The sequence below is a fragment of the Desmodus rotundus genome, chromosome 4 (assembly GCF_022682495.2).
Source record: "Desmodus rotundus isolate HL8 chromosome 4, HLdesRot8A.1, whole genome shotgun sequence".
In the NCBI taxonomy this organism is placed as follows: domain Eukaryota; kingdom Metazoa; phylum Chordata; class Mammalia; order Chiroptera; family Phyllostomidae; genus Desmodus; species Desmodus rotundus.
The window spans coordinates 177,121,743-177,133,790 of record NC_071390.1 but is presented as its reverse complement, the minus strand read 5'-3'; the positions used below and the strand labels follow the sequence as shown (position 1 = coordinate 177,133,790).

The 12,048-nt window shown below is 47.7% G+C and overlaps 1 protein-coding gene across 1 annotated transcript in view; it reads right to left on the bottom strand.

Moving 5' to 3' along the window:
• CLNK (cytokine dependent hematopoietic cell linker) overlaps positions 1–12,048 on the bottom strand; it is a 133,000-nt gene that overhangs the window by 44,734 nt on the left and 76,218 nt on the right. Inside the window, exons 7-8 of the mRNA XM_045182762.2 lie at positions 11,023–11,114; positions 5,962–6,007 (exon numbers count right to left, since the gene is read on the bottom strand). Coding sequence (XP_045038697.2) covers positions 5,962–6,007; positions 11,023–11,114 — 138 coding nt within the window. The remainder of the gene's footprint in view (positions 1–5,961; positions 6,008–11,022; positions 11,115–12,048) is intronic.

Sequence of the window (12,048 nt, the reverse complement as noted above, 5' to 3'; positions counted from 1 at the left end):
GACACATAAGATCAAAGAATTTGTTTCTTGACAAAAGGGACAATGACGCAGTAGAACGGTCACAAATAGGGTCCTTGAAGTCATTCAAGTGGGTTCTGATCTCACCTCTGCCCCTTACTGAGTAACTCTGGGCAAGTTACTTAAATGTGTGGGCTTCAGTTTCTATTTCAGTCTGTCAAATGCAGATGACAAAGTGTAGTTCCTTGGATGGTTAAGGTCAAATAAAATAATACTTGTTTTTCACTTAGCTGCCATTCCATTTGTGTGAAATCTATGCAATACCCTTTACCTGTGAAATATGATCGTGAAGAACAACACTTTTAGAAATAGACCATCAGAATAAGTAGAGAAATAGAGTCAGGACAAGATGGTGTAGAACTTGGCCTTGGTCACAGGATTTGCCACATCCAAGAGTTCCATGACCTGTGAGGGGAAACACTGGACCTTGATGTCCCAATGACTGATCATGGAAGAGTAAGAGGAGGCAACTTAGGACCCAAGTAGTTAATGGGTATCTGACAAGGCCCACTTGAGAAAACTCTCCGGTTCTGTTGAACTTTTAGAAGTTAGTTCCAGCAGTAAGCTGCGGCAGCCGGTCATTGGGCTGCGGGGGAACAATTAAGCTAGGCAAAGTCAAGGATGTGGGAGGGACCTACCTGCTTTGACAACTCCTCAAAGAAGGCCAGACAGTACAATTTTTAGGATCATGTACTTGAACAGCTTTATGCCGGGCTTAGGCAGGAACGTGGGATAAAAACACCTTTCCGAAATGAGCCGGGGAGCTGTCTTCCTTGCTGACCGGGGCATCTCGGGAACTGGAGGAAGGCTGGGCAGTCAGGGCGCAGTGAAGGGCTGAGACCGAAGGGCAATGGCATGGGCTACGGAAGGGGAGGCTTTGTGCGCATGAACCGCCTCCGCGGATTCGCAAAACCCAGCGCTGCTGTGTCCCCTGTATTTCCACAGGGGCGCTGGGAAGGCCCAGTGAGGGAATGTGATTTGCTAGGTTTACAACCGGAGCTGAGACGGGGCCAGAAGCAGCCCAGGCTATTGGACCTGCCCCTCTGGAGGCCCCCACCTCATGGACCTGTGTGACTGAGGGCCCCAGGCTTGTCTCTCCTGGCCCAGTGACACCTGGCAGTACTCACCTAATACATGATCAAAATGGGATATATTTTAGAGTCAGCTTACTAAGTATTTACTGTGCATCCCCATGTGCCCGACACGGTGCTGTGCGCTTACTGTAGGGGAAACGGTGTCTAATAAACTGTGGCCTTTGTGAGCACAGAGTCAGCTTGTTTTAGTATTTGTCTGCAACAGATTTACTTTGTATGCTAAACGTTGAGACAGACTCTCTCAGTCTACAGAGAGAGCCGGGGAGACCGCCCAGTGCTGGGCGAAGGGCAGAGGGTGAAGAGGGAGGGGAGGGTCCTGGGAATCACCGGTTCAATGTCCCTTTGTCAACAGTCCACTGTGTCCTGGGGACTGTGCTGTAGACAGTGCGTGACACTGGTTGTCACCTTGAAAACAGACAGACACCTTAGGATGTGGGTGCTATTTTCTCCATTTTGTAGGTATGGAAACCTAACCTTGGAGAGGGGAGATGTAGATTTCGTGTTTGGAGAGTGGTACAGCTGGGATTTGAACCTAAGTCCACCATTCACACACACACACATCTTAGCTGCTTCTGGGCATGAGAAGTCCTGCTGAACGTCTCCTGAGGTCACGATCTCACTCCTCAGTCCCATGTCCCTTGTTCTGCACCTTTTTTTTTTTTTGAGTTCCCACGATACCTAATACAGAACCGGCCAGACTGTGGGCTCCTCATGGTCTATGGTCTTACGTGACTCAACGCCCTGGCACGAAGAGATTTTGGACAAAGTGACCTTTACCCTAGTGATTATCACGGAGTGCTGTAACTGCTTATTTCTTTAATCCTTCTATTTGTGGTTGCTTTATATTTCTCTATCAGAAAGCACATTTACTACACCAAGCAGCTATCACAGGCTTTCCTTTTCTTGGAGCCTTATAATTTTGTCCGTGTGGAAGTTTGACCGAACCCTGCCCTGTGGCCTCATTAATGAGTGGTTTTACAAAGTTTATAGCATTAACTTTGAATTGAATATTGTATTAATGCCTTTGTTGCTTTTGAGACATGGGTTGTGTCTGAAATATATTTCAATCTGTTAAACGACATGATATATCAAATGCCAAATTCCATCATTTTTGCGGTGTTTTGTGTTGCTGTGTTCTGTCACTAGGGGGCAGCATCAGCCATCAATTCGTGTCTTTGGCATTGAACCTTGCACTGTGCGCGTCAGTGGACTATCATCTATTAGCTAGGAAGCAGGAGGAGGACTTTGCAGAAAAAATCTGGGCCCTAGCACATACAGTAAGACTCTGGAATCATTGGTGTGACTGACAAGACACTGGGCTCTGGTCTTGGCTGTAACCACTTGCCTGGTGACCTTGAGCAAGTCACTGGTCTTGCTAGACCTCCTTGCGTAGCGTGGAGTCGAACTGCATTGACCTTAACGTCATCTCTGACTCTAATTCCTTCGGCATCAAAATTCTCCTAAAAGCCAACTAGCAGAAAGGCCTTCTGGTGGCATTCTGTGGAATTCCATTTTGCTTCTTTTCAGCCAAGCTTGTGTTTCTGGATATACATCAACACTGTTCAGTCACCTCTGTATTATTCTCTGTCTTTTCTTGGGTGGTTTATTGCATTTTGTTCTAAATCCATTCTTGTATACGGTATGCTTGTCGCCTCCTTCAAAAGAAATTGGTTTAGAGTTTGTGCTTGGTTCACATCTAAGGCAAAGAGAAATTCATTTTAGCCTCCTCTGTTCGCGGCATTAAGAAGCAAAACCACACCACATTTGCATATGACCGCTCTCCTCATCTGAAAGAAGACGGTTTCTTTTGAATCTGTGGTTAATGCTAATGGCTCATCACAAACAACTTATACTATGTATATACTTTGCCCTCAAAGAAAACTTTTATCCATTTTTGGAGATGAAAATAAAGTCAAGCTTCAGGGAAGATAAGTTCTTGAAATCTGATGGTTTCCAGATAATGTCAGAATATGATTATAAGAAAAATGACATGAAATATACCTTCACATAAGTCTATAACTGCTCAACTTGATGAAAAATATCACCATAAAGTTCTGCCATTACCGAACCATGCGATATGTTTTTTCTATAACATTTTCTGAGAATGAATAAATTATCGGAGAATGTGTTTGCATCAAAAACACAGAAGTTTGTAATAAACACATAAATCATTGAAGCATTTCCTAGGAAGATGCCTGATCTTAAAAACGGAGGGAACTCATGTGAATTCCCCCTCCCAGCTTCCTTCTCTCTGTAGTACTTCAGAACTCTGGGTGGTAATGAAGAGCCACCAGTTATGGAAGTACAGGAAGAGGTAAAGAGAACTATGCCTGCTGAGGGTTCCACGCAACCCCCCCACTCCCTGCGAGCCTCCACGGCTGGAAGCCTTGTTTTCACGGAGGTCCTGTCTGCGGTTATGGCCTCAGTTTACACTGGGATCTATTTTCAAAATCTGTCCTGTTTCTGTAGCCGTGGCCCCCATATACCAGCCAACAACCCCTACAAAATGGACAGCACTACCTTAACTCTGGAAGTGAGGTCCTTGTTGCTCTCCCTGAAGACTGGGTTTGCTTTTGGTGTTGTGGGCAATTAATATACATAAAGAAGCATGGTCCCTTTTTTGCTAAGACTACCGAGAGGCTTGGAGGCAAATTAATATTTTACCTTAATAGAATGGAGAGATGCGTGCCTGAGGGTCCTGAATTTTATCTTTGTCATATAGTCCATCTAGATTTTTCTATGATTTTTATTTTAATTTTCTTCTAGTTTACTATGCAAGTTTTTGTTAACTACTCCAAAGTCTTTGTGTGAAGAGGCGAGGTGTAGATAAACAGATGAATGGATATATGTGATATTGTGATTTATAAGAAGTATACATTTGGTCTTTGTTTCTGTATCTGGGAAAGTGCTCCTAAATCCCTTGAAATTTCCTGAGTGATGAGGGCTAAGAGGTGTCTATTGTTATGCTAATGAGGCAAGTTTTTAGACTGCACCTAAGGATGGGGGCTGGCTGTCTGTGGAGCCATGTGATTGGAGGGCTGGAAATTTCAACCCAACTGAAAGCTGGGAAGGGGAGAGGGGTTGGAGGTAAAGGTCAGTCACCAGAGGCCAATAATTGAATTACTGTGTTTTGCTGTGTATAATGAGCATTTTTGCCCAAATTTTTGGCGGAAAAATAAGGATGCACATTATACATGGGTAGTACTAATTCTGTATCTATATAAACATTTTAAATTCTTTTATTTATGCTTATGCATTAAAAGTGTAACTATAGAAAGCAATAATGATATCTGTATGCAAAATAATAGCTTGGAATATGGTAATTGGTTTTATTTTTCAGTATAAATAAATAAAATGAATTAAAAAATTAAAATGAGATTTTTTTCCAGAAGGCTTGAGCCAAAAACATGGGTGTACATTATGTACCCGATCCATTATACATGGCAAAATATGGTATTCTTCCCTTGTAATGAAACCTCCATAAAAGCACCCAAGGATTGGGTTGGGAGAGCTTCCGGTTTGGTGAACATGTGGAAATTCAGGAAGCATGGAGTCTCTTTGCCCTTCCCTCATACCTTGCCTTGGGCATCTCTTCCATCTGGCTGTTCCTGTGTTGTATCCCTTTATCATAAACCAGTAATCTAGTAAGTAAAATATTTCTCTAAGCTCTGTGAACCATTCTAGAAAATTAATCAAACCCAAGGAGGTGGGGCGTGGGAACCTCCAATCTATAGCCAGGTGGTCAGAAGCGTGGGTGACAACCTGGACGTGAGACTGGAGCGGGTGGAGGTGGCGTTCATGTCTGGGGAGGTAGGGTCATAACTGAGCTGACATGCAGTTCACCCAGCTGGTGGCCGACAGAGCTTGGTGGTGTCGGGGGCAAAACCCCCAAACCACACGTTGAAATCGGGCTCAGAACTGTCTTGGTCGTTAAACAGACGTATGGATGGGCAGATTAATGGTCAAAGAAGGCTCTGTGATCGCAGCACCGAGGGACCTCTACAGCAAAGGGTAAAAACAGACGTGCCCTGGGCCTGGGGTGGCGGCGGTGCCCCTGCTCTGAGCCCCTCCCCCGACACCCACACACCTCGGGGAATCGGACCTTCGTAAATAAAGCTCCTTAAATTGCCCTAATTGGAGTGTGCCATCTGTTTCCTTTTAAGATCCTGACCCTTACCCTTGCCCATGAAAGAAGATGTGGTGTGAGTAACAAGTTATAGAATGTAGCAGAGACACGCAAACGGTGACTTTGACACATTTCAATGGTCAGGAAATGTAAATTATGGGATTGCCATCTTTTCCAATTGGACGTCGTCAGAGAAGATGGGGCGGGTGGAAAACCAGGGGGGGAGCTACAATGGATGTAATCCTATTGAATTTCTTCACTGTCTTCTATTTGTGCTTCTGGCAATACTGAAATTGATTATTTCCCTTTTGCCTCCTACCTGTTTCTTTGTCTCTAAATTGAGTTGCTTTGCCTAAAGCTTTAATATGTTTTCATATTAATTAATCAACAATTTAAAATTAGAGTTTTATCTTGCCGTGATTTTATTGGCAGTATGCTTAGAAAACTCAGTTATGTGTCTCACACAATCCGTATGTTTTCAAACCATTTCTTTCTGGAATCGCACAACATGGAATATGAGTTTTCACAATTTCTTCATCCACACAGTGAGGTGATAAAAAACCTAAGATGTGTGGCAATCTTTCTGAAATTAGTTATTTCATGAAAGATGAAAGTTCAGTAGATCACCTTGCTTAAGAAACTCCATGGCCAGAAACAAAAATGCAGGAAGATTTCGGAAGCAAAGAACCATACTTCTGTGTCAAAGCTTGTGACTGACTTTACCTTTAGCGTGCTGGCTCCTGATGTCCTTGGAACTGGCTCTGTCCACCTGTAGAAGAACACAGGGCACCATTATCTCTGAAATTGTGACTGTGGCACGGTCCGATGTCCCACTGCTCTGTGTGGTCAGGTCCCCAGGGATAAAGGCATGTGGACTCATCATTTGTAGAGACCACTGCGTGTGCACGGTGGGCGGTCAGTCGGCATGTGCAGATATGTGTACCACTTGGCGGTGATGAGTACGGTGGCCTTGGGTGGTAGTCGTCACAAAAATACTTGGATTTGAGATCCACCCCTGTCTCTCGTTGCTGTGAAACTTTGGAAAGGCATTTAGCCTACTACGAGCCTTAGATTTTTCATCTTTACAATAAGGAAAATACCTAGTCAATTCATGTTGTTGAGTTATTATGAAGATGAATGTACAGGATCAAGCCCACTGAAAGCAACCGAGCAGGCAGATCAGTGTGTGGTCGCTCTTGCATGCCTGGGCGGGGATTTCGCCTCCATCACGTGCCAGCTAGGAGATGTGACAAGTCACCTGAACCTTGTGAGCCTCAGTTTCCTCATCTGTGATGCCTCATGAGGGAGGGAGGGTTACATGAGACGCACCAGGCAAAGTGCCTAGAAGAGGGAGTGGATTGGCATCACATAAGCTTAATAATGGTTAGCTGTCACTATTAATATTATTAACGATGTTAATGAACTATCGAGGCTGTACAATTGCTAGACATGAGGGTGTAGGAGATGACGAAAATAGCGAATGGTACCCCAAGCCTCTGAAAGCCTTTAAGCCTCGGTCGATATTGGGGCCTATGATGGTTAATTTTATGTGTCTTCACAAAGCCTCCGGTATGTGATTGGCTGTCATTTCTGGGTGTGTCTGGGAGGGTGGTTGCAGATGAGATGGGCATTTGAATCGGTGGACTGAGTAAAGCAGACGGCCCGCCCCAGTGTGGGTGGGCAACATTCAGCCCGCTGAGGGGCTGGGTAGAAGTCAAAGGCAGAGGAGGGAACAGTTGGATTTCTCAGCCTGCTGGAGCTGGGACATTGGTTTTCTCCTGCCTCTGACTGCGGATCGCGCTGTCGGCTCTCTCGGTTCTTGGACCTTTGGACTCAGACCGGAACTTCCATCAACGAATGTTCCGAATCTCCTGCCTTCAGACCATAGACCTTAAGTCTCCATAAACACTGTTTTATTTACATATGTATTTGTGTATGTATCTAAGGTCTGTAGCGCTCTTTCTGTTTCTAGAGAACCTTGACTGATACTGGGTCTAAGAGTTACTCTCCGTTGGCACCAAGTCGAGGTGGACGAGGTGGACGAGGCGGATGAGAAGGATGGTCATCGAATCCCCTGTTACCTCTTATCTTTGATGTCCAGTGTCCACCTCTGCCCCTCTGTGGAACACTGAACCCCGACATTTACGCCTGGAGAGGGTGTGGCTCCTCAGCCGGTCAGTCTAACTGGGAGTTAGTTGAGTGTGGTCTGGGTTTTGTGATTGCTATGGCTTCTTCTGCTGCACCCTCAGCTTCCAATCCCCGCAGGGCCCCCTGTGGCAGCGGGGGTGCTGGAGGCTTATTCCCACATTCTTGTTGCGCCCTCAGCTCGCAGCCCTCCCTGTGTGCCTGCCCCAGGGACAGGGTCTCTCTCCAGGCTCTTGCCCACGTCCCCTTGCCGGTGTGGTGATGGGAGCAGGAGAGCGCTCCGTGGTCTCTGCCTTAGGTGGGCTCTGTCGTCTCAGGGCCTCAGGGATGGGGCTGCCTTAGGTTCCTGCCCTGCTTACATTTCATGTCTTTGCTGGATCTTTTACATGAGGGTGTTTCTTTGACTTCCCCCAGCAGAGGGCGCCATCTGATGGGATTAGCATTGGATCCCAGGGCTCAGGGATATTTCCTGCTCCTCCTCCAGGGCTCCTCCCATCTTCCATCAAACAAATACCTATTAGCACCTACTATCTACCTGTGACAATGCTAGATTACGAGGAAATACAGAGGAATACTGGAATCTGAAAGAGGATTCAGACGTGTGTACAGGTCTGAGCTTCCAACATATTATCCACATTATAACACGGGTGTAATGGTTACACGGGTTCCTCAGTCTCGGCGCCGTTGGGAGTTGGGGCTGGATAATTCTTAGCGGTGGGGGGCGTGCTGCATGGTAGCATGCTCTGTGGGATCCTTGACCTCCACCCACCAGGTATCAGCACTGCCCCCAGTCCTGACAACCAAAACTGTCTCCAGACATTGCCAGATGCCCCCTGGGGGCACAGTCGTCCTGGATGGGAACCACGGATTAAATGCGAAGTGTTTGCTATTAGTGTCAAGGACGGCCTTCCCCCATGGCTTCTCCAAGGCCCCTGGCTGGGCTCAGTGCCGCAGCTGGTGCTCTCTCTGCACCCCGCGCCCACCTTGTCCCCCATGCTGAGCACAGGGCCGGCACACAGAGAGCATTCAATGAACAGGAGCAGGGCCGCGGTTTCGTGGTTTAGGACGCTTCAACCGACCAGGGAGTCTAGATAAACTCTGGCCTCTGCGAGGACGGCTGAGGAGCCATTTCACAGATTGTTTTGTCTCCACGCAAATGTGCAGAGCTAAGAAGAGTTAGCTCCTCATATAGAGAATGAGGTTATAGTGAAAAATATAACCTGCTTACCATATAAAGTTGATTATCCAAACATTGACTATAAAAAGTAAAACTCCCTCGGTACCTGCACGGAGGCCCAGTCCTTATTTAACTTCTACGGGGATCCCCCTCCTGGTCCAAACTGGGCCCCTGTCTCTCACCTCCTTTTTCTCACGGGCTTTCTCCTGACTTGCAGTGTCGAGATTGTAGTTCCACTTGCTGAGTGGTTTAGATAAAGAAAATGTGTTTTGTAACAAAAGCGACAAAGAGAACACAAAGCAATAGAAAATAATCAGAGTGGAGGCTTAAATTCTGGCATAGTTATTTTAAAAAATCAAATGAGAGTTATCTTTAAAAACTTCTTCTTACGAAGTTTCATTCACATGTCAAGGGTTGATTAGTCCATGATTTTTAGGGAAAGGAAAGCTCGTCTTTCTGGGTCAGCGTTCTCTGCTCCTTCATACCAGGCCGGGACTTGGGTCTTGAGCCTCTGATCCAATTGCTCCAAAATTCATCTCGTTCCCTGAATATGCTTTGTGCGCTAGTGATGGTGTCCTGCGCTCCCTCATCCCTGTCACACAGCCCTGTGGGCTGACCCTGCTGCAGGTCTCAGGGACTGAAAGTCTCCCCGGGAGGATGCGGAAGGACAGACGGGGAGGGGGTTGCATGCAAAGGGAGGTCAGAATGGGGAAAGACAGCTGTTCACACTTCAAGATTCTGTGCCAGTAATTGAGACTTGGTTCGCTGCCACCCCTCGACCCAGTTGCTATTGGAAACCTCTTCTGTGAGGGCGCTGTTCCAGGTGCGGGGCTAAATGGTCGCTGTCCCTGAGGAGATGTCCGCTGTTGGTGACTGCTTTGTGACAGGCACTGTGTTCCATCCGTGTCACCGTACCAGCTGTGAGACCTTACAGCCGAGGGCTCCTGGTCCAAACGGACAGAGCTCGTAAAAGCTGGAGCTCTGAAAATGCGGACGACAATGTTCATCTTGCAAAGTTATTTTGAGGGTTAAATGTCATTCCTTCACTCCAATCTCTACTCAGAAAGCCCTTCCTTAACTCCCTTCCCTGGCTTCAATCATTTTTCAAAGCACATACCACCTGATACATTGTTGAACTATCTGTTGGTTATTTGCCTGTGTTTGGGACGGGTCCCCTCCGCTAGAATGGAAGTTGACGAGAGCCGGGACACGCGCACCAAAGCCCATCGCTGTGTCCGGTCCACGGCCGGCCCTCGACACGCGTTTCTGGAGTGAATTTGTGGAGTGAATGGCTGCAGAGCTGAGCGTGGCGCCCGGGGGAAGGAGAGGCGGTCACCATTTCACCCCCGTCTCGCTCTCCCAGTCCCTCCTGGGTGTGTTCCGTGTCGGTGACATTGGTAAAATCTGTAACTTCCTTTCCTCGTCAACATTAACAGAAGGCCTCCAGGTAACAGAGAATGTGAAAAAAGAACGCACAAGGAAGAATGCGCTATATGCGACGGCGGGTTCACCTTCACCAGCAAATGTGGGACAGGTTCAGAAAAAGGAACAGTGGAATCCGTTAAAAACGGCTTCGAAAGTAATGGCCAGTCTGGGCTGCATGCGGCGGACTTTCCCACTCAGGGCTTCCGCGTGGGAAAATCAAATCAGTGTGAGGACAGAAATTTTACAACACGCACCAAAGGCCTTTACAGTGTTTTCACTCCGTGGTTAAGGAAAAGAATGAAAAATTCCATAATGGGGTCTGTCTGTAAAGATTCTGCTTATTAATGTTTATCACATGGGAAATTGTTTTCTAACCGGAATATAATGTGAAAGGAAAAGACAATCAGGTGTATACTATACACCAAGAGTCCCTTTCGTAAAATAGGTCTGCACAGAAAATACTGGTGGGAAATAACGCCAAACGTCAGGACCGAGAACCCTGCAACCCCGGGGTTATCAGTCTGCAGTTTACGCGTTTATGCATTAAGACAATCAAGCATTAGCAAAAGTGATGTGAAAAATAAAGTTCTGTGTATGTGTTTACAGCATTTGCGTTCGCGAGATATTTCCGTGAGATGATCTTTGTGGCCTCCAATCAGCCTGGGAGATTAGCAAGGCAGGGACTTTTATTTCTGCTTTGTGGGTGTGGTCACAGTTGGCCGTGGCCAATCAGTGTTGGGCCTAGAATCTGGGCCAAACCATGTGTTATTTATTTTCACAACGACCTGAGTTCAGTTCTGCTGTGGAGAACGGGATGAGCTGTGGACGAGAGGCATGTGGAAGCCTGATGCCGGCTCACAGAAAATCCTCCCCTCCCCTCCCCTCCACGGGACCTGGTCCCACCAGCCACACGAGCTCCACCGTTCATTCCCGGACCAGATGCCTCAGAATGAGAGGTGGGGCCTCCTGGCTGCCAGGCAGCGCCCTCTGCGTGTTTGGCTCACAGTCTAGCCCTTACTCACGTCGTCCAGCCTCACCTGCGTGTTCCAGGTTTGCCCCTCTGTAAGGAGCGACCTCGTGGCATCTAAGGAAAGGGGAGTGTCCACCACATCCTCGAAACAGCGCGTGTCTGGGAAAAGGGCAAAAATTAAAGTCACACCTTACAAGGACTCAGCACATTGCCATTTATGACGTTTCTGCCCCTGTGCAAACTCGCTGAGTCACCAGGACGAACGCATGGAGTGTGTGATTGTACTTCTGCTTCACAGTGAGGAGACTGAGGCTCAGAGAGAAGTCCCTCCTCTTCGTCTGTACCCGTAAATGCCGAAGTCTGGACTTGAAACCCTCATCTTCAGCCCCTGGGGGGTTCTTCTCCTCCTGCGAGGCCCGGGCTGCATCTCACCTCTGGGAAGCCCTTCTATGTCCTCACGCTCTCACACCCAGCTGCGGCTCTCCTTTCTACTTTATACACCGAACACATGCTGTCCTGTTTATCTATGGATCTCTCTCCCGGCCACAAGACTGCAACCTCCCTGGGGAAAGGAATTAGGCTTCGTGTATCTTCGGGCCCCTCGGGCAGTCCCAACACCAAGGCCGGCACACAGCAGACACTCAGGAAACGCCTGTCGAGTGAACGCACTGAGGAATATCGTCCCACTGACAAGGTGGTTCTCTTCAAGAGACTCCCATGGATTCATTTCAGCGGGTCAGGCCCTCGGGCACCCAGACCTCCCTCCCTCCCTCTCAGAAGTGTGCTCCATCTCAGGGTCTGGGAACTCGCTGCCCGATGTGCCCCCACCAGAGAGAGGCAAAGTGGGTGTGGACTTAGCTCTCCTTCCTCGTGAGAAGCTGGGCTTTTCGGCCCTGCCCTCCTGCCTGCAAAATGGATTGGCCAAGTGGAAGGTCTTCCTTTCACTCTCCGCCCCGGCACAAACTGTCTGAGCATCTTCCGTGTCGCCCACCCCCCAGCCTGCCTGCCCTCCGCCGTGCTCAGCACTTGTTCCTAGGGCTCACGGACATCATTAGGACATCATTAGGACAGTAATAACCAGTTGTCATACAGC